Consider the following 26,356-nt stretch of genomic DNA (forward strand, 5'->3'; position numbering starts at 1 on the left):
ACGCCACCAGCCGTGAAAACACCCAGTCCTGACGCATCCAAAACCCAGGAACTCGGCTTCTTCAACTTCCGGAAGACTCAATGGCCAGGTAAAAGTCTCTAATCCCTCCCCCACTCACCCAGAGAATTCCTCGGGGACAAAAAAAAAGAGAACTGAAACAGAGGAGAGAGTAGTGGGGCCTCACAGGACAAATACTAGAAGCTCATTAGTCCCAGAGGGGCAGAGTGGCAGGGGTTAACACCGGGAGCCCAGACATAATCTTGCTCCCCCAGGGGAAGTGCCAGACATCAGCTCAAACAACAAACAGCTGAGACCATTGCTGAAAAGCAAGTGCTGGAGAGCACCCATAGGGAGTGAGACGCCAGGGATCCAGACCCCTCCCCCACACCTCAGGAAACTGAAGGTTATAATTCTAGACTCACAACCCCCAGAATAAGAAAGCTGGGACAGAAAGCCCTGAGACTCACAGATAGAAATTCGTTGTAAAGCCAGCAAAAGGCAATCCAACATGAAGAAGAACACAAAAAAACCGAGGACAATAGATTCTTTTTATGGAGACAGGCAGGATCAAAATATCAACATAGAAGAGAATAGCAATGACACGGTAGATACATCAGATACGTCAAAAGCTAATATGAACTGGTCTCCAGCCCAAAAAGCACTGCTGGAAGAGCTAAAGGAGGATTTTAAAAACCAAATTAGGGAGCTAAAAGAAAATATGGAAAAAAGGGAGAAAAAATCCACTGATGAAATCAAGTCCCTAAAGAATAAGATTGGCGAAATGGCTACGGAGATTCAGAATCTAGAGAGAGAAAAGGACACCCTGAGAGGTGAAATCAACCAATTGAAAATGGAGGCTCAAAAGCAAAATGTAAACACTAACTCATTAAAAATTAGACTTGACCAAGTGGAAGCTAATGAATCTATGAGGCATCAAGAAGTAATAAAACAAAACGTAAAGAATGAAAAAATAGAAAAAAATGTGAAATATCTAATTGGCAAAACAACTGACCTGGAAAATAGATCCAGGAGAGACAATTTGAGACTTATTGGTCTACCGGAAATCCACGATGAAAAAAGGAGCCTTGAGAGTATCTTCAAAGAAATTATCAAAGACAACTGCCCAGAGGTCCTAGAACCAGAGGGCAAAATAGTCATTGAAAGAATTCACCGATCACCCCCTGAAAGAGATCCCAAACTGAAAACACCAAGAAATATTATAGCCAAATTTCAGAGCTATAAACTCAAGGAGAAAATACTGCAAGCAGCCAAAAAGAAGCAATTCAAATATCGTGGAACTACAGTCAGGATCACGCAGGATCTCTCAGCTTCCACATTAAAAGACAGGAGAAATTGGAATATGATATTCCGAAGGGCAAAGGAGCTGGGACTACAACCAAGGATCAACTACCCAGCAAAACTAAGCATAATTTTCCAGGCAAGGCGATGGACATTCAATGAAATAAGGGAATTACAGACCTTCCTGATGAAAAGGCCAGAACTCAATGGAAAATTTGATCCCCAAATACAAACCTCAAGAGAGACATAAAAAGGTAACCTGGGGGAAAAACCCCACAAACCTCATTAACCAATAACGTTAGGTTGTTTACATCTTTATGTGGGATTATATCATCTTATGTATGTTTTTTATGTATATATATATATATATATATATATATATATACATATACATATATAAATCATTCTTGTGAATGGTAAAACTATTATGACAAATGAAAGGGATATACATAGGTTGTGAATGCCTGTATAAATTAACTGATGTAAAGATATAAAATATAAATAAGAGATATAAAGGGAGGGCTATGAGGGAAGTGGTAAGGAGGTTGTAGAAAAGGGTAAATTACACCAAAGGAAGTGGCAAAAAAACATATAATACTAGAGGGAAAGAAGGGAGGGAGAAGAGCAGTATTTGAGCTTTACTGTCATCTGATCTAGTTCAAGAAGGGAATAACATACTCTGATAAGTTTAGAAATCTAACTTGTCCTACGGGAAGTGGGAGGGAAAGGGGGGAAAAAGGGAGGGGGGAGGGCAGAAGGAAGAGGAGAAGTAGCAAGTGGGTAACGGTAAGATAAGGGAGGGGAATAAAGAGGGAGGGTTAACTGAGGAAAGCGGCGGTCAAAAGCAAAACTTTGTTGGGGAGGAGAAGGGGAAAGGGAGAAATAAAAGCATAAACAGGGGGAATTAGGATGGAGAAAAAGACACAGATAGAAATCATAACCCTGAACGTGCAGGGGATGAACATTCTCACAAAACAGAAGCAGATAGCAGAATGGATTAAAAACCATAATCCTACAATATGCTGTTTACAAGAAATGCATCTGAAACAGGGGGATACACATAGGGTTAAGGTAAAAGGCTGGAGTAAAATATATTGTGCCTCAGCTAAAGTGAAAAAAGCAGGTGTAGCAATCCTAATCTCAGACAAAGCAAGAGTAAAGATAGATCTAATTAAAAGAGATACGGAAGGACATTATATTCTGCTAAAAGGCACCATAAACAATGAAGCAATATCATTGCTTAACATATATGCACCAAGTGGTAAGGCATACAAATTCTTAGAGGAGAGGTTAAGGGAGTTACAGGAAGAAATAGACAGCAATACTATAATATTGGGAGGCCTCAACCTCCCGATTGCTGAACTTGATAAATCTAACCTCAAAATAAATAAGAAAAAAGTTAAGGAGGTAAACAGAATTTTAGAAAAGGCACATATGATAGACCTCTGGAGAAAACTGAATGGGGATAAAAAGGAATATACTTTCTTCTCAAAAGTACATGGCACATACTAAAAAATTGACCATGTACTAGGACATAAAAACCTCACAATCCAGTGCAGAAAAGCAGAAGTAGTCGAAGCATCCTTTTCAGATCATGATGCAATAAGAATCATTTTTAATAAAGAACCATGGAAAAATAAGCTAAAAACTACTTGGAAACTAAATAATTTAATTCTAAAGAATGAATGGGCCAAAGAACAAATCAGAGAAACAATTAATAACTTCATTCAAGAGAATGACAATAATGAAACAACACACCAAAACTTATGGGATGCAGCAAAAGCAGTTCTTAGGGGAAGTTTTATATCCCTAAATGCCTACATGAATAAAATAGGGAAAAAGGAGATCAAAGATCTAGGCATACAGCTGAAAAAGCTAGAAAAAGAGCAAATTGAAAACCCCCAATTAAATACCAAATTAGCAATACTGAAAATCAAAGGAGAGATTGATAAAATTGAAACCAAAAAAACTATTGAATTAATAAATAAAACAAAGAGCTGGTTTTATGAAAAAACCAATAAAATTGACAAACCTTTGGCCAATTTGATTGCAAAAAAGAAAGAAGAAAATCAAATTACCAGTATCAAAAATGAAAAGGGTGAGGTCACCTCTAATGAAGACAAAATCAAAACAATAATTAGGAATTATTTTGCCCAACTGTATGCCCATAAATTTGACAACCTTAGAGATATGGATGAATATCTACAAAAACATAAACAGCCCAGACTAACAGAGAAGGAAGTGAAATTTCTTAATGACCCCATATCAGAAAAAGAAATTGAGCAGGCCATCAACGAACTCCCTAGGAAAAAATCTCCAGGGCCAGATGGTTTTACATGTGAATTCTATCAAACATTTAAAGAACAACTAATTGCAATACTTTGCAGACTATTTGGGAAAATAGGTGAAGAAGGAGTCCTACCCAATTCTTTTTATGACACAAATATGGTACTAATACCCAAACCAGGTAGAGTTAAAACAGAGAAAGAAAATTATAGACCAATTTCTCTAATGAATATTGATGCAAAAATTTTAAATAAAATATTAGCAAAAAGATTGCAGCAACTCATTACGAGAATACTACACTATGACCACGTAGGATTTATTCCAGGAATGCAAGGCTGGTTCAATATTAGGAAAACTATTAGCATAATTGACCATATCAACAACAAAACTAGCAGAAACCATATGATCATCTCAATAGACGCAGAAAAAGCCTTTCACAAAGTACAACACCCATTCCTATTAAAAACACTAGAAAGCATAGGAATAAGTGGAACCTTCCTCAAAATTATAAATAGCATCTACCTAAAACCATCAACAAGCATTATTTGTAATGGGGATAAACTAGATGCATTCCCAATAAGATCAGGGGTGAAACAAGGATGTCCATTATCACCCCTATTATTCAATTTGGCACTGGAAGCATTAGCTGTAGCAATAAGAGGAGAAAAAGAAATTGAAGGAATTAGAATAGGAAAAGAAGAAACTAAATTATCACTTTTTGCAGATGATATGATGATTTATCTAGAGAATCCTAGAGAATCAAGTAAAAAACTACTTGAAATAATAAACAACTTTAGCAAAGTTGCAGGATATAAAATAAACCCACATAAATCCTCAGCATTCCTATACATTACTGACAAAGCCCAACAGCAAGAGATAGAAAGAGAAATTCCATTCAAAGTTACTGAAGGCACTATAAAATATTTGGGAGTCTATTTGCCAAGACAAACCCAGGGCCTATATGAACATAACTATGAAACACTTTTCACGCGAATAAAATCAGATCTAAATAAATGGAGAAATATCAGTTGCTCATGGTTAGGCCGAGCTAATATAATAAAAATGACAATTCTACCTAAATTAATCTATCTATTCAGTGCCATACCAATCGAACTACCAAAATTTTTTTTACTGAGCTGGACAAAATAATAACAAAATTCATTTGGAAAAACAAGAGGTCTAGAGTATCTAGGATATTAATGAAAAGACATGCTAGGGATGGTGGTTTAGCCACACCAGATATTAAACTGTACTACACAGCAGCAGTCATCAAAACTGCCTGGTACTGGTTAAGAAACAGGGGTGTGGATCAGTGGAATAGGATAGGTACACAAGTAGGTGAAATCAACAAGTTTAGCAATCTACTCTTTGATAAACCCAAAGAAGCCAGTTTCTGGGCTAATAATTCACTATTTCACAAAAACTGTTGGGAAAATTGGAAAATGGTAGGGCAAAAACTGGGCATAGACCAATATCTTACACCATATACCAAAATAAAGTCAAAATGGGTTCATGAATTAGTAGTAAAAGTGGATACTCTCAGTAATTTGGGAAAGCAAGGAATAGTTTACTTATCAGATTTATGGAAAAGTAAAGAATTCATGACCCAACAAGAGATAGAGAGCATTACAAAATGCAAAATGGATAATTTTGATTATGTCAAATTGAAATGTTTTTGTACAAAAAAAGCCAATGCAACAAGAATTAGGAGGGAAGCAGAAAATTGGGAGAAAATCTTTGCAACTAGTATCTCTGATAAAGGCCTCATCTCTAAAATATACAGGGAGCTAAGCCAAATATATAGGAATACAAGCCATTCCCCAATTGAGAAATGGTCAAAGGATATGAACAGGCAGTTTTCAGAGGAAGAAATTAAAGCTATCTACAGGCATACGGAAAAATGCTCTGGATCGGTGCTGATTAGAGAAATGCAAATCAAAACAACTCTTAGATACCACATCTCTCCTGTCAGATTGGCTAAAATAACAAATCAGGAGAATGATAAATGCTGGAAAGGATGTGGGGAAATTGAAACATTGTTGCATTGCTGGTGGAGTTGTGAGCTGACCCAGCCATTTTGGAGGGCGGTGTGGAACTATCCCCAAAGGGCTATAGAAATGTTCATACCCTTTGACCCAGCAATACCACTTCTAGGGTTGTATCCCAAAGAAATCACACAAGCGGGGAAAAGGACCCATATGTACAAAAATATTTATAGCGGCTCTCTTTGTGGTAGCCAAGAACTGGAAAGCAAAGGGATGCCCATCAACTGGGGAATGGCTGAACAAGCTGTGGTATATGAAGGTGATGGAATACTATTGTGCCATAAGAAATGGGGAGGATGCAGACTTCATAACAACCTGGAAAAACCTACACGACATAATGCTGAGTGAGCGGAGCAGAGCCTGGAGAACGTTGTGCACAGCCACAGATATATGGATTCCGTGAGGACCAACCCTGACATACTGCGCTATTCTCAGCAACCTAAAGGGCAAGGACAAATCCAGGGGACTCAGGATGGAGAATGCTATCTTCATTCAGAGAAAGAACCGCGAAGCTTGAATACAGACTGAGGCACACTACATGCTCGCCTTTTCTGCTTCTCTTTTGTTTTTGTTTTTGGGGTTTTTTTTTTTGGTTCTGTTTCTTCTTTCTCATGATTCATTCCATTGGTCAAAATTCTTCTCCACGACTTGACTAGTGCATAAATTAATTCAATGCGAAGTTCTACATGACAGTTATATGAGACTTCATGCCATCTCGGGGAGGGAGGGGGGAGGGAGGGGAGAAAAACTGGAACTCAAAACTATGTAGAACCCTGTGTGGTAAACTAAAAATAAATAAAGAAATTTATAATAAAAAAAAAACTTATGACATCTCTGAGATCCCTTGACGAATCTTATGGTCTTGTGCCATTGGCTCCAAAAGTCAACGAGTTCTCTAAGTATTGAAAATAAATATAAATATCTTGAAGTGTAAATGAGCCATGAGAAAATTAGCAACTAATCTGAAAGAGGGTATTATAGAATATCAAAACTATCATTCCACCACTGAAATTTCCATAACAAAATAGTCATGGCATTAACAGTAACCCACTAACCCACAAGAAGCCAATTCTAAACCCAGACCCAGTGCCACATAGTAATCTATCGCAAATCACAGCATAATACAATAATCCGCAGCCAATATTTGTATAACATAACATTACATACTATGTCAAAATACCACTGTCCCAAACACCACCCACAACCTGCCTCCTTGTTTCCTTTGCAGGAATGATCTCTCTAAGTCCCTTACTTGCTCTTACCACCCTCTGCCCATGTTAGTTACCTTGGCGATAGAATGATAACATCACAAGTGTTCTATGATGCAATAAGGAGCAGCTTTTACTGGGTGAGTTGATTTTTTCAGAGATCATCCCGCGATTTGTCAAGTGTTCTGTGATTCAATCAGCAGATTCGAACTGGCCGAATTTTCCTTTTCAGACACCCTCCTAGGATTAGACAGTAAAAGTCTCAAAATCAATGTTGGATATCACACAGTTTGCTGCAATAAATGTCCACTAACACAAATTGTATTATATAGGGAGAATACGCTCAATTGTTCCCTTGTCACCTCAAGACCATGGTTTTCTATCCAAGAGGTCACAGTAGTGATAAGCATGTAATAAATAGGAACAACAATGCTGATAATGATAATAATATCTCTCATTTGTACGATAGTTTCAGGTTTACAAAGTGCTTTCCGAATATCCTATCTGCATATGACAACCACTCCAGGAAATAGACTCTATTACTATCTTCATTTTATAAATGAAGAAACTGAACAATATTCCACCCAATGTCAAACCTGTCTATAAATAGATTGATTACAAGTGTATATTCCGGCCCTCAAACTAAGGATGTGAACAACAGATGAATTTTTGTATCTCTGGCACACAACACGTTTTGAAATGTAGGAAATTCTCAACAAAATAATTCCAAGGCTATGGGATCTGAAGCTATTCACTGTTCCTCTGTGGACCCCAAAGTTTGCCTTTGGCGAAGTGGGTGGGCAAACCTATGACCTGTCTGAGATCCCTTGATGAATCTTATGGTCTTGTGTCATTGGCTCCAAAAGTCAAAGAGTTCTTTAAGTATTTAAAATAAATCTAAATATCTTGAAATATAAATGACCAATGAGAAAATTAGCACCTAATCTGAAAGAAGGTCTTATAGAATATCAAAATTATCATTCCACCACTGAAATTTCAATAAAAAAAATTGTCGTGGCATTAACCGTAAACCACTAACCCACAAGAAGCCAATTCTAAAGCCAGACCCAGTGTCACATAGTAATCTACCGCAAATGACAGCATAATACAATAATCCGCAGCCAATATTGTATAACATAATATTACATACTATTTCAAAATACCACTGTCCCAAACACCACCCACATCCTGCCTCCTTGTTTCCTTTGCAGGAATGATCTCTCTAAGTCCCTTACTTGCTCTTACCACCCTCTGCCCATGTTAGTTACCTTGGCGATAGAATGATAACATCACAAGTGTTCTATGATGCAATAAGGAGCAGCTTTCACTGGGTGAGTTGATTTTTTCAGAGATCATCCCGCGATTTGTCAAGTGTTCTGTGATTCAATCAGCTGATTCGAACTGGCCTAATTTCCTTTTCAGACACCCTCCTAGGATTAGACAGTAAAAGTCTCAAAATCAATGTTGCATATCACACAGATTGCTGCAATAAATATCCACTAACACAAATTGTATTATATAGGGAGAATACGCTCAATTGTTCCCTTCTCACCTCAAGACCATGGTTTTCTATCCAAGAGGTCACAGTAGTGATAAGCATGTAATAAATAGGAACAACAATGCTGATAATGATAATAATATCTCTCATTTGTACGATAGTTTCAGGTTTCCAAAGTGCTTTCCGCATATCCTATCTGCATATTACAACCACTCCAGGAAATAGACTCTATTACTATCTTCATTTTATAAATGAAGAAACTGAACAATATTCTACCCAATGTCAAACCTGTCTATAAATAGATTGATTACATGTGTACATTCCATCCCTCAACCTAAGGATGTGAACAACAGATGAATTCCTTGTATCTGTAGCACACAACATCTTTTGAAATGTATGAAATTCTCAAAAAAATATTCCCGGGCTACAGAATCTTAAAATATTCACTGTACTTCCGTGGACCCCAACGTTTTCGTTTCCAAAAGAGGGTGGCTAAACTTATGACATCTCTGAGATCCCTTCATGAATCTTATGGTCTTGTGCAATTGTCTCAAAATGTCAACCAGTTCTCTAAGTATTTAAAATAAATATAAATATCTTGAAGAAATAATGGCCCGTGAGAAAATTAGCACCGAATCTGAACGACTGTCTTATGGAAGATCAAAGCGACCATTCCACAACACAAAAGTGACAGTGATGGGCATAAAAATGGGGAAAACCCTATCAAAGTGTTCATATTATAATGGAGGAGATAACATGCAAATACCTTTACATATAACCTATATACATTTTAAATGGAAGGTCATCTCATAGGGAAGGCACTAGTAGCAAGGGTCCAGAGAAGGCTTCCTGCAGAAGGTAGGATAACTAGGATGACAATAGTGGAAAGGGATATGTTGAAAATATTTTCCTTATATTTACTAATTTTTTTTCAATCAATCAGCCATTCATTTATTAAAGGCCTGCCATTTTCCAGAAACTGTACTAAGCACTGGGGATATACATACAAAGAATGAAACAATCCCTTATTGCAAGGAATTTACACTCTAATGGGAAGGACAATTGGTACATATATGAATATATGCGGCATAAATATAACATGAGAAAAAATACACATGCTCTGACTTCTACTGAAGCCCAATGCATTTTGAATGCTGCTACATATAAGGGGTTACATGACTCCTGATTGACAGAGGGAATGTTGAGCCACTGCTGTATACTTGCAGAAGAGATTTACAAAAATATTTCCAGACATTCTTCAGAGTGACACATGGACAGAGTACCCTTCAATGAGGCTGTGGAAAATGAGAAAGATTTTGGAATGGCAGACATACTTGGAATGCCAGCCACATCGTATCTCTGGTCTTGAGATTTTACAGACTGCTGAGAATGGTCCTCCTGTGGATGAGATAGTTATCTCTCCAGATTTGAGCTCAGCTCTTACTTCACCACCAGCTGAAGAGCTCATTCATCTTATAGATTCTTTGGTATATTCTTTTTATTTATTTATTTATTTATTTTTAGTTTACCACACACGGTTCTACATAGTTTTGAGTTCCAGATTTTCTCCCCTCCCTTCCCCCTCCCTCCCCAAGACGGCATGGAATCTCATATAACTGTCATGTATAACTTCGCATTGAATTAATTTATGCACTAGTTAGGTTGTGGAGAAGAATTTTGACCAATGGAATGAATCATGAGAAAGAAGAATCAGAACAAAAAAAAAAAAAAAACAACAACCCAAAAACAAAAACAAAAGAGAAGCAAAAAAGGCGAGCATGTAGTACGCCTCGATCCATATTCAAACTTCACAGTTCTTTCTCTGGATGAAGATAGCATTCTCCATCTTGAGTCCCCTGGAGTTGTCCTTGCCCCTTAGGTTGCTGAGAAGAGTGCAGTATGTCAGGGTTGGTCCTCATGGGATCCATATATCTGTGGCTGTGCACAACGTTCTCCTGGCTCTGCTCCGCTCACTTAGCATTATGTCATGTAGGTTTTTCCAGGTTGTTACGAAGTCTGCATCATCCCCATTTCTTATGGCACAATAGTATTCCATCACCAAGATGGCCGCATGAAGGCAGCGTCTCACCGGAGCTCTCTCACAAGGTCTGTCAGATTCCTATAAAAAAGTGAATTTGAGCAGATTTGAGAGAGTCAGAAACCGCGAGCAGTCTGCGTGGGGCAAATTTCCGAGCCGGGAGAGTCTGAAAGGGCGGAGGCACGAACCTGTAGGCTCGGAGAGTGCTCTGTGCAGAGCTGCTCCAGACCAAGGCGGAAGCGGCTGGCTGGGAAATCCACGTGGGAGACGGGCTGGGAGAAAGCTGGGCGCCCGAAACCGGCGGAGATCCCCAGGACTCCCAACACAGGACGGCAGTCTGTGGAAGCGACGAGAGGCAGCGCACACCACTGGCCGTGAAATATCGTCTCCAGAAGTTTGCAGCCCACACGTATGAACCGCGGCTTCTTGAACTTCCGGGAGCCTTAATGGCCAGGTAAACAGCTCTAATCCCTCCCCTCCCCACCCAGAGAATCCCTCGGAAAAAAAAAAAAAAGAACGCAGGAACTTAGCAGAAAGTAGTGGGGCTTCAGTGGTTAAATAGCAGAAGTTCATTAGTCCCATAGGGGCAGAGTTGGCAGGGGTCAACGCCAGGAGCCCAGACGTAATCTTGCTCCCCCAGGGGATGCGCCAGTCATCAGCTCAAACAACAAACAGCTGAGACCATTGCTGAAAAGCAAGTGCTGGAGAGCACCCACAGGGAGTGAGACGCCAGGGAGCCAGACCCCTCCCCCACACCTCAGGAAACTGAAGGTTATAATTCTAGACTCACAACTCCCAGAATAAGAAAGCTGGGACAGAAAGTCCTGAGGCCCACAGATAGAAATTCATTGTAAAGCCAGCAAAAGGCAAACTAACATGAAGAACACAAAAAAACCGAGGACAATAGATTCTTTTTATGGAGACAGGCAGGATCAAAATACAAATATGCAAGAGGAAAGTAACGATACTGTAGATACATCAGATACCTCAAAAGGTAATATGAACTGGTCTCCAGCCCAAAAAGCAATGCTTGAAGAGCTAAAGGAGGATTTTAAAAACCAAATTAGGGAGCTAAAGAAAATATGGAAAAAATGGAAAAAAGGGAGAAATAATCCACTGATGAAATCAAGTCCCTAAAGAATAAGATTGGCGAAATGGCTACGGAGATTCAGAATCTAGAGAGAGAAAAGGACACCCTGAGAGGCAAATCAACCAATTGGAAAAGGAGACTCAAAAGCAAAATGTAAACACTAACTCATTAAAAATTAGACTTGAGCAAGTGGAAGCTAATGAATCTATGAGGCACCAAGAAGTAATAACACAAAACGTAAAGAATGAAAAAATAGAAAAAAATGTGAAATATCTGATTGGCAAAACAACTGACCTGGACAATAGATCCAGGAGAGACAATTTGAGAGTTATTGGTCTACCGGAAATCCACAATGAAAAAAAGAGCCTTGACAGTATCTTCGAAGAAATTATCAAAGACAACTGCCCAGAGGTCCTAGAACCAGAGGGCAAAATAGTCATTGAAAGAATTCACCGATCACCCCCTGAAAGAGATCCCAAACTGAAAACACCAAGAAATATTATAGCCAGAATTTCAGAAGCTATAAACTCAAGGAGAAAATACTGCAAGCAGCCAAAAAGAAGCAATTCAAATATCGTGGAACTACAGTCAGGATCACGCAGGATCTCTCAGCTTCCACATTAAAAGACAGGAGAAATTGGAATATGATATTCCGAAGGGCAAAGGAGCTGGGACTACAACCAAGGATCAACTACCCAGCAAAACTAAGCATACTTTTCCAGGCAAGGCGATGGACATTCAATGAAATAAGGGAATTCCAGACCTTCCTGATGAAAAGGCCAGAAGTCAATGGAAAATTTGATCTCCAAATACAAAACTCAAGAGAGACATAAAAAGGTAACCTGGGGGAAAAACCCCACAAACCTCATTAACCAATAAGGGCAGGATGTTTACATCTGTATGTGGGATTATATCATCTTATGTATGTTTTATATGTACATATATATATATGTATATATATACATACATATATAAGTCATTCTTGTGAATGGTACAGCTATTATGACAAATGAAAGGGATATACATAGGTTGTGAATGCCTGTATAAATTAACTGATGTAAAGATAAAAAATATAAGTAAGAGATATAAAGGGAGGGCTATGAGAGAAGCGGTAAGGAGGTAGTAGAAAAGGGTAAATTACACCAAATGAAGTGGCACAAAAACATATTATAGTAGAGGGAAAGAAGGGAGGGAGAAGAGCAGTATCTGAGCTTTACTGTCATCTGATCTAGCTCAAGAAGGGAATAACATACTCTGATAAGTTTAGAAATCTAACTTGTCCTACGGGAAGTGGGAGGGAAAGGGGGGAAAAAGGGAGGGGGGGTGGTCAGAAGGGAGAGGAGAAGTAGCTAGTGGGTAACGGTAAGTTAAGGGAGGGGAATAAAGAGGGAGGGTTAACTGAGGAAAGCGGCAGTCAAAAGCAAAACTTTGTTGAGGAGGAGAAGGGGAAAGGGAGAAATAAAAGCATAAACAGGGGGAAATAGGATGGAGAAAAAGACACAGATAGAAATCATAACCCTGAACGTGCAGGGGATGAACATTCTCACAAAACAGAAGCAGATAGCAGAATGGATTAAAAACCATAATCCTACAGTATGCTGTTTACAAGAAACGCATTTGAAACAGGGGGATACACATAGGGTAAAGGTAAAAGGCTGGAGTAAAATATATTGTGCCTCAGCTAAAGTAAAAAAAGCAGGTGTAGCAATCCTAATCTCAGACAAAGCAAAAGTAAAGATAGATTTAATTAAAAGAGATAAGGAAGGACATTATATCCTGCTAAAAGGCACCATAAACAATGAAGAAATTTCATTGCTTAACATATATGCACCAAGTGTTAAGGCACACAAATTCTTAGAGGAGAGGTTAAGGGAGTTACAGGAAGAAATAGACAGCAAAACTATAATATTGGGAGACCTCAACCTCCCCCTTTCTGAACTTGATAAATCTAACCTCAAAATAAATAAGAAAAAAGTTAAGGAAGTAAACAGAATTTTAGAAAAGGCACATATGATAGACCTCTGGAGAAAACTGAATGGGGATAAAAAGGAATATACTTTCTTCTCAAAAGTACATGGCACATACTCAAAAATTGACCATGTCCTAGGGCATGAAAACCTCACAATCCAGTGCAGAAAAGCAGAAGTAGTCAATGCATCCTTTTCAGATCATGATGCAATAAGAATCATTTTCAATAAAGTACGATGGAAAAATAAGCTAAAAACTAATTGGAAACTAAATAATTTAATTCTAAAGAATGAGTGGGCCAAAGAACAAATCAGAGAAACAATTAATAATTTCATTCAAGAGAATTAAATTTACTACTTAAATACAAGAGCCAAAATAGATACCTGCATGACACTTTGCCATGTCCAATAAATTTTAAACATTCAATTTCAACCTCTATATACAATTAGAGGCCCACACACATATCTTATAGACACTCGTTGAGTCTGCTGCATCATAACAATTGAAATAGCTATAAATCAGTTCAAATTACCTTTAATTTTTTTTAAAAAAAGAATGAACACGGGCAGCTGGAAAGCAAGGACTAAGGTAAGCTCCGCACCGAGTCCCTCCAAAAACCTATAAAAAATTGCTCTGAACCAATTCTAGACCTGCAGAACCCACAAAATAGCAGAGGGAAGCAGGGCTCCAGCCCAGGACAGCCTGGATGGTCTCTGGGTGAGGTCTATCCTGCACAGAGCTGGGAGCTGTGTGGAGCGGAGCAGAGCAGAGCACACGTGTGTGGCCTGGACCAACCAGATCAGGAGCTGGGTGAAGCATGCCCTAGCGCCCTGAACCAGTGAGCTACAGCAGTTTCCAGACTTCTCAACCCACAAACACGAAAGACGACAGAGAAGGTTAGTGGGAAAAGCTGCTGGGGACAGAGTGAAAAAAAGAAGTTAGTGGTTCGGCTACCGCCCCCTGGGCAGCAGAGGTGGAGCCGCTACAGAACAACAGCCGCAGTTGCTTCCAGCCCCAGGCCCACCTGGTGGGAGGAATTAAGTGGTGGATCAGAGCAGGAGTAAAGAGCCTGCTGAAGATCTAACTCCAGTCCAGGTTGGGGGTTCTTGGGGAAGGAGGAGTGCTGGTGTGGCAGAGCTGGTGCATCCCCCCAAGCTTGGAACGTAGTTTTCTTAACTCTACAAGCAGTCATACCCCGCGGAAAAACTCAAGGGTCAAGATAGTTGACTGGGAAGATGGCCAGGCAGCGAAAACGCACCCAGATTCAGTCTCAGACTTTGGAGTCTTTCTTTTGGTGACAAAGAAGACAAAAACGTACAGCCAGAAGAAGTCAACAAAGTCAAAGAGCCTACAACAAAAGCCTCCAAGAAAAACATGAACTGGTCTCAGGCCATGGAAGAGCTCAAAAAGAATTTGGAAAAGCAAGTTAGAGAAGTAGAGGGAAAATGGGGAAGAGAAATGAGAAGGATGAGAGAAAACCATGAAAAACAAGTAGTCAATGACTTGCTAAAGGAGACCCAAAAAATACTTAAAAATATACTGAAGAGAACAACACCTTAAAAAATAGACTAACTCAAATGGCAAAAGAGTTCCAAAAAGCCAATGAGGAGAAGAATGCCTTGAAAGGCAGAATTAGCCAAATGGAAAAGGAGGTCCAAAAGACCACTGAAGAAAATACTACCTTAAAAACTAGATTGGAGCAAGTGGAAGCTAGTGACTTTATGAGAAATCAAGATATTATAAAACAGAACCAAAGGAATGAAAAAATGGAAGACAATGTGAAATATCTCCTTGGAAAAACCACTGACCTGGAAAATAGATCCAGGAGAGATAATTTAAAAATTATTGGACTACCTGAAAGCCATGATCAAAAAAAGAGCCAAGATATCATCTTTCAAGAAATTATCAAGGAGAACTGCCCTGATATTCTAGAGCCACAGGGCAAAATAGAAATTGAAAGAATCCCTGATCACCTCCTCAAATAGATCACATAAAGAAATCTCCTAGGAATATTGTCACCAAATTCCAGAGCTCCCAGATCAAGGAGAAAATACTGCAAGCAGCCAGAAAGAAACAATTTGAGTATTGTGGAAACCCAATCAGAATAGCCCAAGATCTGGCAGCTTCTACATTAAGAGATCGAAGGGCTTAGAATACGATATTCCGGAGGTCAATGGAGCTAGGATTAAAACCAAGAATCACCTACCCAGCAAAACTGAGTATCATGCTCCAAGGCAAAATATGGATTTTCAATAAACTAGAGGACTTTCAAGCTTTCTCAGTGAAAGACCAGAGCTGAATAGAAAATTTGACTCTCAAATACCAGAATCAAGAGAAGCATGAAAAGGTAATCAAGAAAAAGAACAAGAAAAAGAAATTGCAAGGGACTTACTAAAGTTGAACTGTTTTGTTTACATTCTTACACGGAAAGATGATGTGTATGATTCATGAGACCTCAGTATCAGGGTAGCTGAAGGGAATATGCATATATATATATATATATATATATATATATAGATATATATATACACATATAGATATATAGATATATATGTATATATACATATATACACATATATGTTCATGTACATATATATGTATATGTGAGTGTGTATATATGTATATATGTATTTGTATATATATAGAGAGAGAGAGAGCGAGCACAGGGTGAGTTGAAGATGAAGGGAAGATATCTAAAAGAAATAAAATCAAATTAAGGGATGAGAGAGGAATATATTGAGAGAGGGAGATAGGAAGAGATAGAATGGGGTAAATTATCTCGCATAAAAGTGGCAAGAAAAAGCAGTTCTGTAGGAAGAGAAGAGAAGGCAGGTGAGGGGGAATGAGTGAATCTTGCTCTCATCAGATTTGACCTGAGGAGGGAATACCATACATACTCAATTGGATATCTTACCCCACAGGACAAAAGGAGGAAGAAGATAAAAAAGGGGGGATGATAGAAGGGAGGGGAGATGGGGGTGGAGGTAATCAAAAACAAACACTTTGGAAAGGGGACAGGGTGAAGGGACAAAATTCAGTAAAGGGGGATAGGTTAGGAAGGAGCAAAATATAGTTAGTCTTTCACAACATGAGTATTGTGGAAGGGTTGTACATAATGATACCCATGTGGCCTATGTTGAATTGCTTGACTTCTTAGGGAGGGTGGGTGGGAAGGGAAGAGGGGAGAGAATTTGGAACTCAAAGTTTTTTTTTTTGTTTGTTTTTTTTTTTTTAAACCTGAGAAGGTCATATAGCAAATTTATTGCAAAAAGGCCCGCAATCCCACCAGTTGCCTTATCGATAGGATTTCTGGTAGCGAGCCCGGGCCCCAGGGCCACCAAACTTCTTGGACTCGCAGAGCCGAGGATCAGCCACCAGCAGAGTTCAGTCATATTGGATAAGGATATCTTTTATTTCCTTCTTGGAGGCCTCATCCACATATTTCTGGTAATAAGCCACCAGGGCTTTGGAGATGGACTGCCGGATAGCATAGATCTGGGCGACATGGCCTCCTCCTTTCACACGGACCCGGATATCTACTCCAGCAAAACGTTCCTTGCCCAGCAGGAGGACAGGCTCCAGCAGCTTGTACTGCAGGGTGCGAGGCTCGATCATCTCCAGTGGTCGCCCATTCACCTTGATCAGCCCATTGCCTCTCTTGCAGTGGGCCACAGCGGTGGCAGTTTTCTTTCGCCCGAAGACCTGGACGGACTGGAGCGGCCCCTTGGACGGCATGCTGCTGGCTGGCGGCGCAGGCCCAGAACCGGGCTGGAGGCGGAGGAGGAGGTGGTGGCGGCAGCAGCGGCGGAAGCCGGAGACGAGAGCTCCTCACCCGTGCGGCGCTAAAGCACGAAAGGGCGGAACTCAAAGTTTTAAAAACAAATGTTCAAACACAAAAAAAAAGTTTTTGCATGCAACCAGAAAATAAGATACACAGGCAATGGGGTGTAGAAATTTATCTTGCCCGACAAGAAAGCAAGGGAAAAGGAGATGGGAGGGGAGTGGGGTGACAGAAGGGAAGGCTGACTGGGGAACAGGGCAACCAGAATATGTGCCATTTTGGAGTGGGGGTGAGGGTAGAAATGGGGTGAAAATTTGTAATTCAAACTCTTGTGAAAATCAATGCTGAAAACTAAATATATTAAATTAAAAAAAAGAGAAGAGGAAAAAAAAAGAATGAACACTAAAATTCTTTGTAATAAGACACTCTGGAAGGGGGAATGGGGATGTGTGAGAAATTTGCTCACTCTACAAAGAACATCACTCACTGATGAAGTCGGGAAAGCTTTAATATGAGCTTGCAAATAGAGTGTCCTACGAATAGGCACACTGTATAAAGGCAAGAGCCATCCCTACATACCTATTCCCAACCCCAAAGTCCCTCCTGTTTCCCCATTTGCTGGGTACTGCACAGTGCACAACCTCCAAGTACGCCTACTACACATTGCCCCTTGATATGTTCCCCCTCCCACCACACGTATCACATGACCATTAAAATGAGCCATTATCCCTCCCAGAGGAGAAGTTAATATTCACGAGCTTCCTGCCTCATGAGACTAAAACAAAAACAAATCAAGAATTAATCATAGGATACATCATAGAAATGACATTTAATTCAGTTTTTCTCCAGAATACGTACACAAATACATTCAAGTTTAAGAAGTTTACATTTCTTAACTTTCTGAAAATGTGTAGGACACTATATTGTAAAATATAAAAGCTATACCTATCTCATCTATGTGCACTAATATACACTTTAAACCTTGTCCAAATAAAACTAGTCTTAAGAACTGATTCTTCAACATGCCTTTCCTTGCAAAATTCAACTTGTTTAAACAATATTAACATTAGACTACAACACTAGTTTTCTCATTAAAAATATACTGTAGGCTTTTTGAGCAAGATGGCGGGCGACAAGCCGGGAGTGACTCTGGGGCAGCCTCATCTGTCTCACCAGGACCTGACCACCTTGCATGTTACCAAGTTGACTCCGCTTTCACATGAAGCTATCAGCAGACAAGCCACAATCAATATAGGTACAATTGGCCATGGGGCACATGGAAAGTCAACAGTAGTAAAAGCTATTTCTGGAGTTCACATTGTCCGATTCAAAAATGAACTGGAAAGAAATATTACCATTAAGTTGGGTTATGCTAATGCTAAGGTTTACAAACTTGATGACCCAAGTTGTTCTCGACCAGAATGTTATAGGTCTTGTGGAAGTAGCACACCTGACGAATTTCCTACAGACATTCCAGGAACTAAAGGAAACTTCAAATTAGTCAGACATGTCTCTTTTGTGGATTGTCCTGGCCACGATATTCTGATGGCTACCATGCTGAATGGTGCAGTGGTCATGGATGCAGCTCTACTGTTAATAGCTGGTAATGAGTCTTGTCCTCAGCCTCAGACTTCTGAGCACTTAGCTGCCATAGAAATCATGAAATTGAAACATATTCTGATTCTACAGAATAAGATTGATTTGGTGAAAGAAAGTCAGGCCAAGGAACAGTATGAACAGATCCTTGCATTTGTACAAGGTACAGTTGCAGAGGGAGCGCCTGTTATTCCAATTTCTGCTCAGCTGAAGTATAATATTGAAGTTGTTTGTGAATACATAGTGAAGAAAATTCCAGTACCCCCAGGAGACTTTACTTCAGAACCCAGACTTATTGTTATTCGGTCTTTTGACTTCAACAAGCCTGGTTGTGAAGTTGATGACCTTAAGGGGGGTGTGGCCGGTGGTAGTATTCTCAAAGGAGTGTTAAAGGTGGGTCAGGAGTTGGAAGTCAGGCCTGGCATTGTCTCTAAAGATAGTGAAGGCAAACTCATGTGTAAGCCAATCTTTTCCAAAACCGTATTGCTTTTTGCAGAAAATAATGATCTTCATTATGCTGCTCCTGGAGGCCTTATTGGTGTTGGAACAAAAATTGATCCAACTTTGTGCCGAGCTGACAGAATGGTGGGACAGGTTCTTGGTGCAGTTGGAGCACTGCCTGAAATCTTCACCGAGTTGGAAATTTCCTATTTCCTGCTTAGACGACTTTTAGGTGTGCGTACTGAAGGAGACAAAAAAACAGCAAAGGTGCAAAAACTGTCCAAGAATGAAGTGCTCATGGTGAATATAGGCTCCTTGTCTACTGGAGGAAGAGTCAGTGTAGTAAAGGCTGATTTAGGCAAGATTGTTCTTACTAATCCTGTGTGCACAGAAATAGGAGAAAAAACTGCCCTTAGTCAAAGAGTTGAAAAACATTGGTGTTTAATTGGCTGGGGTCAGATAAGAAGAGGAGTGACAATCAAGCCAACGGTAGATGATGACCAAAGACCTATCACTGAATGTCTAACTTTGGCTGAGGAAAGAGATTCCACTTAAATCTAGGGGTATATTTTCAGAGCAATAATGGGGAATTGATTTCACAGTGCATTACATTTTGTGAACGCTGGATAGTTTTCTCATTTCTTGTGATGAAAATTTAACCTCTGGTATTAAAATAATAGTCAGTGTCTGCAATAAATGTAAAAATTGGCATAACGGTGGATTTGTTCCACATTTTAGCGGAAATTAATCATTCTCATACCACATATCTAATTTATACATCAGTGCAGGTTTGAAATTAAGATATGTTTACAACAGTCAAGGTACCCTCACTGTAGTACATTTAACAAAACCTGTTTGAAATAAAATTTTTCTTATTTTTTCATTATTCCTTTGAATAGCCCCAGGCATCAAAAATTGTTTCAACAGTAAAATACTTAAAGAAATAAAACTTTTTTTGAAGACCAGAAAAAAAAATATACTGTAGGAGAACTTAACAAATTTATGTCTTAAATGGTCATTTTGTTAATATTCTGCATAGATAATTTTAAGTTTTAGGAAACTAATTTAATATTCTTCTAAATGTTTACATATATTTTCTAAATGTTTCATTTTCTAAATAGCGCATGTCTAGGGCCTTGTTAATTCAGCACATTTCTTCAATAAACACATTCCCAAAACATCTTAATAATGAATCATATAATGCCTCCAGGAGAAAAGTAAACAAATAATTTAAAAGGGAACTTTCTTCATCTTCTTTGTCATCTTCTTTCTCTGATTGGTGAAATGAAGTAACAAACTTAGCAGCAAAATCTATTACTTGCTCCGCAGCAGGTTCCCGCTCATAGATTGCCATAGCATATTTAAAGTAGTGAACAAATACTTTAAAAAAGTTGTTTTATCTTCTACCTGAAGGACAAAATAAATCAACTCTTAAACATATTTATAAATCTACTTATTCTCAGAATTACCTTAAGACCATAACAAATATTAAATCACTATTCAGACAAATTAAAATCTTTATTTTTTTCCTGAGTGAAACATTGGCAATCATCAATCAACATCTTACTCCAAGGTAGTAACCTTCCATCAGTATATCACTAAGAACTCAGATTTCTATAGGGCTCTAACGTTAACAAAGCTCTCTTCATAAATTATTCTGTATTCATCCTAATAACACCCCAATAAGGTTGCCTATGTACACCTGCATAAGTGGCAAAATGAAAAAAATTAAACCCAGATTTCAACATTCATATTCTTATCATACAAGACACTGAATAAAAACCCTCCCATGGACAGCCAGTCCACTCCCAGAAACTCCAATGCATCAAAATAAAATATGGACAACTGGATTTTTACTGTATATGTATACTGTGGTGCTTAATAAATGATTACTGATTGATTTTGAATCTTCTAAATATCTTTGAATCTGTCCAGGGAATACTGTAGTTTTGGTGAAAAGTACCTGACAGAAAAGCTGTACTCTTTTATGTGGAACGCAAAGACAATACTGTCTGCTCTTGTTGGCGATGCCACCATAAAAACTTTGATATGCCACTTGCCATGCATATTCATTTATCCACATGAGGCAGTATTGTTCAATAGAAAGAATATTAGTCTTGGTGCAAGAAGATAAGTGTTTGGGTCCCAGCCATACTACTTATGGTGTTGGCAAAGTCACAATCTCCCTATCACACTGTCTCTTCGTCTGTAAAAATGGGGTGTATCAGACTCACTCCACCTCACTGGATTGTGAGGAAAGCATTTGGTAAAACACTTTGTATACAATGTCTTGACCTGAAATGACATAAATTGGCAACTCTTCTTCAACTTAACAATGCTACTGCCTTGGAGGGTGGGGTGGGTACCGACTGAGCAAAGGGACTTGCAGAGGGTCACAAAACCTGTATGTCTCAGAGGTCAGACTTAAACCCAAGTCTTGATAACACTCCAGAGGCTCTCCATCACACTATAGAATAGTTAAATATTGGTTACTAACATCATGGAACCTTTTCAATTAAGATCATCTTCCATTACAATATTCATTATTGGATTATCATCCTTCCCTGGCCTTACCACACCCTATCCTAACAACACCATAAACAAATGACCCTAGGCCAGGAAAAGAACAACAAAGGAGCATAGATTTAGATCCGGAAGAGACTTTAGACATAGATTTAGATCTGCGAGAGACCTTAGACATCCAAACCCCTTGTTTTTTAACAGTTCTATCTGCCAGCCTCATGAAGCGTCAGTTTCCTCTCAGTAAAATGACCTCTTATTAGTACGTCTATATTTCTTTGTTGAAATGCCCGAAATAAAGATTAAAAGAAAACCCACAAACAACTTGTAGGCAATGTAATATACTACAAAATACTAGTCTGAGAATCAAAAGAGCTGGGTTCTAGTCTCAGCCCTGCAACCCTGAGTAAGCCACTGCAGGGCTTAGATCTAGATTCCTCATTAACCTGAGGAACTAAGGCAAACCTTTTGTACCTAAATTTTGTTTCTAATATCTTCTACTGGTGAAATTAAAATCCATCATGCATAGCAAGTGGCATATCGAAAATAAGGTTTTACGATAGCATAGCCAACAAGAGCAGATCGTGTTGTCTTTCTGTTCCTCATAAAAGAGTACAGTTTTTCTGTTGGGTACTTTTCACCAAAAGTATAGTATCCCCTGAAACTCCTCATGAATAATGTACAATCAACAAAAATACTTTTGCTTAAATATAGACAGTCCACAAGGGTTAATTTTATTCATTTTTTAGACTTTGCCTTTGTAGTTGAAATCACCTCAGAGTCTCTCAAGTAAAAAATAAGAAAATAAAAATAACAACAGAAATATGTGAAAGAGAAGTCTTGTACAAATCAATGAAAATACTAAGGGTAAAAAGGTAGAAAGCTATTGTGACAGGGAAAATTCATTCTAGGCAAGGTCTTGGAGTAAGTAAACAAAAAAGCGCTCTTCTTCCTCTAGGAGGGTCATTTATTTTAAAAGAATATGAGTTGCACTTACTTTTAATATTCCATAGCATTCTACAGTTGTTTGTTTTTTAAAATAGTATCCTACAGTCTTGGTCCCAGGGCCGTCTTAGCCACTGCACTAAGTGGCTTCAGTCTTCAGCCCCTAGGTGCAAGGGGAGAGAAGGAATCTGCACCAATCTGGATCCAGACACCCAGATCCCAAACACACATTTCCCAGCCAATCTTCTTCACAGAGATTTCCCAGTATCTAGAACAAACTGGGCCTCAATCTTTGACCCGGGGCATTTGTAGAATCATGAACACATCTGTCAAACTCCCAGTCACCTGGGACAGCCTTGGCCTCAGTCTTTCCTCCGTGTCCTTCCCCAGAGTCTTGCACAAGCCCTGGGCCTGGACTTAGAGAGAAGGCATAGACAAATCTCATCCCCTGCTTCCCTCAATGGTCCTCTTCCCAATCACTCGTATTCTGCCTGAGTTCATTCCTCAAGTCAGTCTACTCTTGCCCCCAAATCCCCACCACCACCACCCAGGGATTCTGAACCCCAAGTGCCCAATACACAAACTTTGTTCCTCTTCCTCAACTGCTCACTCACTCCCACTCTCCCAAACCCACTGCCCCAACGTCCCACCCCAGATGTGCCCACCCCCTCGGCTACCTCAAACCCCTGGAGAATCAGTTTAACTGTACACTCCATTCCCTTGTCCTGTCAACAATCATGATTTGCAAAACACCATCCTAAGTTCCCGACATCTGATTCCTTTGCAAAAAAACTCAAAGAATCATGCTGACTCAGTCTACTGAAACTTTTTCATCTCTTCCCAAGCCTCCCACAGCATCGTCATTGTTGTTCAGTTATTTCAGTCACGCCTGTCTCTTCGTGGCAAATATTCTAGAATGGTTTGCCATTTCCTTCTCCAGCTCATTTTACAGATGAGGAACTGAGGCAAACAAGGTTAAGTGATTTGCCCAGGGTTCCACAGCTACTAAGTGTCTGAGGCTGGATTTGACCTCACAAAGAGGAGTCTTCCTGACTCGCCCATGGCACCAATCACCTACAATCTACCTACAACCCCACCTTAGGACCTCCCTTCATAAAATAACTCCCCCATTATCTCCTCCTTCACCCTTGTCTTAAATGAAGAGGTGACCTTTCTCCTTGCCAAGGTATACCCTTCTACAAGCACTGTTGAACCCATCCCTTCACATCTTCTCCAGAAGATTTCCCCTACTAACAAGCCTTCTCTTTTTCTAATCCTCCATCTTTCCCTGTCTCCTGGGACTACTTCAATATGACTCCTCATCCTTAGAAACAACAACAAAGAGCTCACTTGAGCCTACACTCCTGGATAGCTATCATCCTATAGCTCTCTTCCTCCTTTTTAGCTAAGCTCCTTGAGAGAGCTATCCACATTAGGGATCTCTCCTCGTTCTCTTCTAAACCCTCTGAATCTGGCCTCTTAACTGATCATTCAAATGAAATGGCAACAAAATCAACAACGATCTCTTAATTTGCCACACCGAATGGCCTTTTCCTCAATGCCTGTCCTTTCTGACCTCTCTGCAACCACTGACATTGGTGATCACTCTCTCCTCCTACATAGTCTCTCCCTCTGGATTCTCATGACAATGGTCTCATCTGGTTCTTCTCCCACCTGACTACTGCTACTCGGCTTCCTTTGCTGGATCTTTATCCAAATCATGCCCATTAACCATGGGAGTCCCTCAAGTTTCTAACCCGGGCCCTTTCCTCTTTTCACTCTGCACTATCTTCATTGGTGAGCTCATTAGTTTCCATGAGTTCAACCCTCATCTCTATGACATCATTTATTTATTCCTCCATCCATATACCCAGTCATAAGCTCACTCCTGAGTTCCAGTCCCTTTCCACTAATTGCTTTTTGGAGAACTTGAACTGGATGTTCCACAGACATCTCAAACTCAACATGTCCAGAATTCATTATTTTACCCGTCACTCCTCCAAAAAACCCTTCCCTCTACCCAGCTTCCCTATTACTACCCAAAGTGCCAAGCCCCTTCTAGTCACTCAGGCTCACAAGCCTCAGTGTCACTCTACTCCTCACTCTCATACCACATATCCAATCTGTTGTCAAATCCTGCTGTTTCTACCTTCCCAACATCTCTCCTGTGGAAGAAGAGGAAACGTCCTCTTCTCTTCATGCAAACAGCCAACACCTTGGTCCAGACCCTCATTCTCTCTCACCTAGACTATTTTAACAGCTTTCTAACTGGTCTGTCTCCCTGACTCAAGTCTCCCCCCACTCCAATTCACCATCCACTCAGCTGCTAAAATGATTTAGCCCATGTCATTCTCCTATTCAATAGACTTTAGCAACCCCCTATTACCTCCAGGATGCAATGTAACATCCTCTTTTTGGCATCTACACCTCTTCCCACCCTGGTTCCTTCCTACCCTTTTAGTATTCTTACAATTTACTCCCCTCCAAGTACTTTTGCTTCCAGCTACACTTTCCCCCACACAGAACAGTCCATCTCCTGACCTTGAGCATTTGCACCGACTGTCCTCTGTGCCTCAAATGCTCTCCCCTCTCACTTCTGCCTCCTGGCTTACTTCAAGTCTTACTGAAGACCCCCCCTTCTAAAAGAAGCCTGTCCTGCTCCTTCTCCAAGTCAGAGCTTTCCATCCAAGATTAGCCCCAACTGATCCTGTCTTTATCTTGCTATGCTTCCAACACTAGACTGTGAGTTCTTTGACAGCAGGGTTGTTTTTGCCTTTCTTTGAATCACCAGGGCTTAGCATAGTACCTGGTACTTACTAGGTGCTTTTTGATTGATTTAAGTGAATAAATCAATAATATCTGTCTTATGTCATTTTCTTTAAATATCAGAGTATAATATCAATTAAGTTGGGATTTGTTTTTACTGTTTTAGAATGATAAATTAAGTGTCTTTGATTGAGCCTTACTAGGTGCAAAGCCCTAGGCCCAAACCCCTATCTACTAGGTGCTAACCCTATGTGGGCCTGAAGCCCTCAGGGTCCTAAGGGGAGTTGCTAAGACCAGAGCCAATAGTAGGAGCCTGAGTTCTGGTTGCTCAGAGGACATTTGATGATGGCTAAAGACTGGATAAAATGAGAGAACAGAGCTATTTGCCAGGGGCTCTGAACCACAGGAGGAGTGGCACGTGACTCTGGGTCAGCCGTTGTTATGAGCTCTCGGCTCCTGAACTCAGATGTTGGTTTCTTGGTAACTATGACTTGTATTTGGTCTGTTTATACTGTGTGTTTGTAATTGGTTTGTATTTGCTCTGACATTCAGGGTGCTGGCTTTTTCCCCTGAACTAAGTAAACCATATTTGTATGTTGGTTTGAAATAAGATTGTTAACCCCTTACGTTGCTTTCCTTAGTAAAGCAGATCAACAGAACCTATGCTGGCAGCATTCTTGATGTTGGGCTTGTGTTGGTCTTTCACCCCCACTGCACCTGCTAGCCCAATTTTTGAAACACAGAGTGAGGTTGAATCAAAAAACAAATAATGCTGTGAAACAGAAAAATAAGATTTGAACAAGAGTCCTAATTGGTAGTAATTACAATGAAGAAGAACTTCAAGTATAGTAAATGTGATTAAAATTTGAAAACCT

General features: G+C 39.7%; 1 protein-coding gene and 2 pseudogenes across 1 annotated transcript; 1 reads left to right on the plus strand and 2 right to left on the minus strand.

Moving 5' to 3' along the window:
• LOC118833242 overlaps positions 1–26,356 on the minus strand; it is a 632,463-nt pseudogene that overhangs the window by 133,173 nt on the left and 472,934 nt on the right.
• On the minus strand, positions 16,681–17,223 carry LOC118833243 (annotated as a pseudogene).
• On the plus strand, positions 17,983–19,831 carry LOC118833240 (eukaryotic translation initiation factor 2 subunit 3-like). Its single transcript, XM_036740604.1, has one exon. The coding sequence runs from the start codon at positions 18,336–18,338 to the stop codon at positions 19,803–19,805; it is 1,470 nt and encodes a 489-aa protein (XP_036596499.1). The 5' UTR covers positions 17,983–18,335; the 3' UTR covers positions 19,806–19,831.

This window comes from Trichosurus vulpecula (assembly GCF_011100635.1).
Source record: "Trichosurus vulpecula isolate mTriVul1 chromosome X unlocalized genomic scaffold, mTriVul1.pri SUPER_X_unloc_6, whole genome shotgun sequence".
Taxonomy (NCBI): Eukaryota; Metazoa; Chordata; class Mammalia; order Diprotodontia; family Phalangeridae; genus Trichosurus; species Trichosurus vulpecula.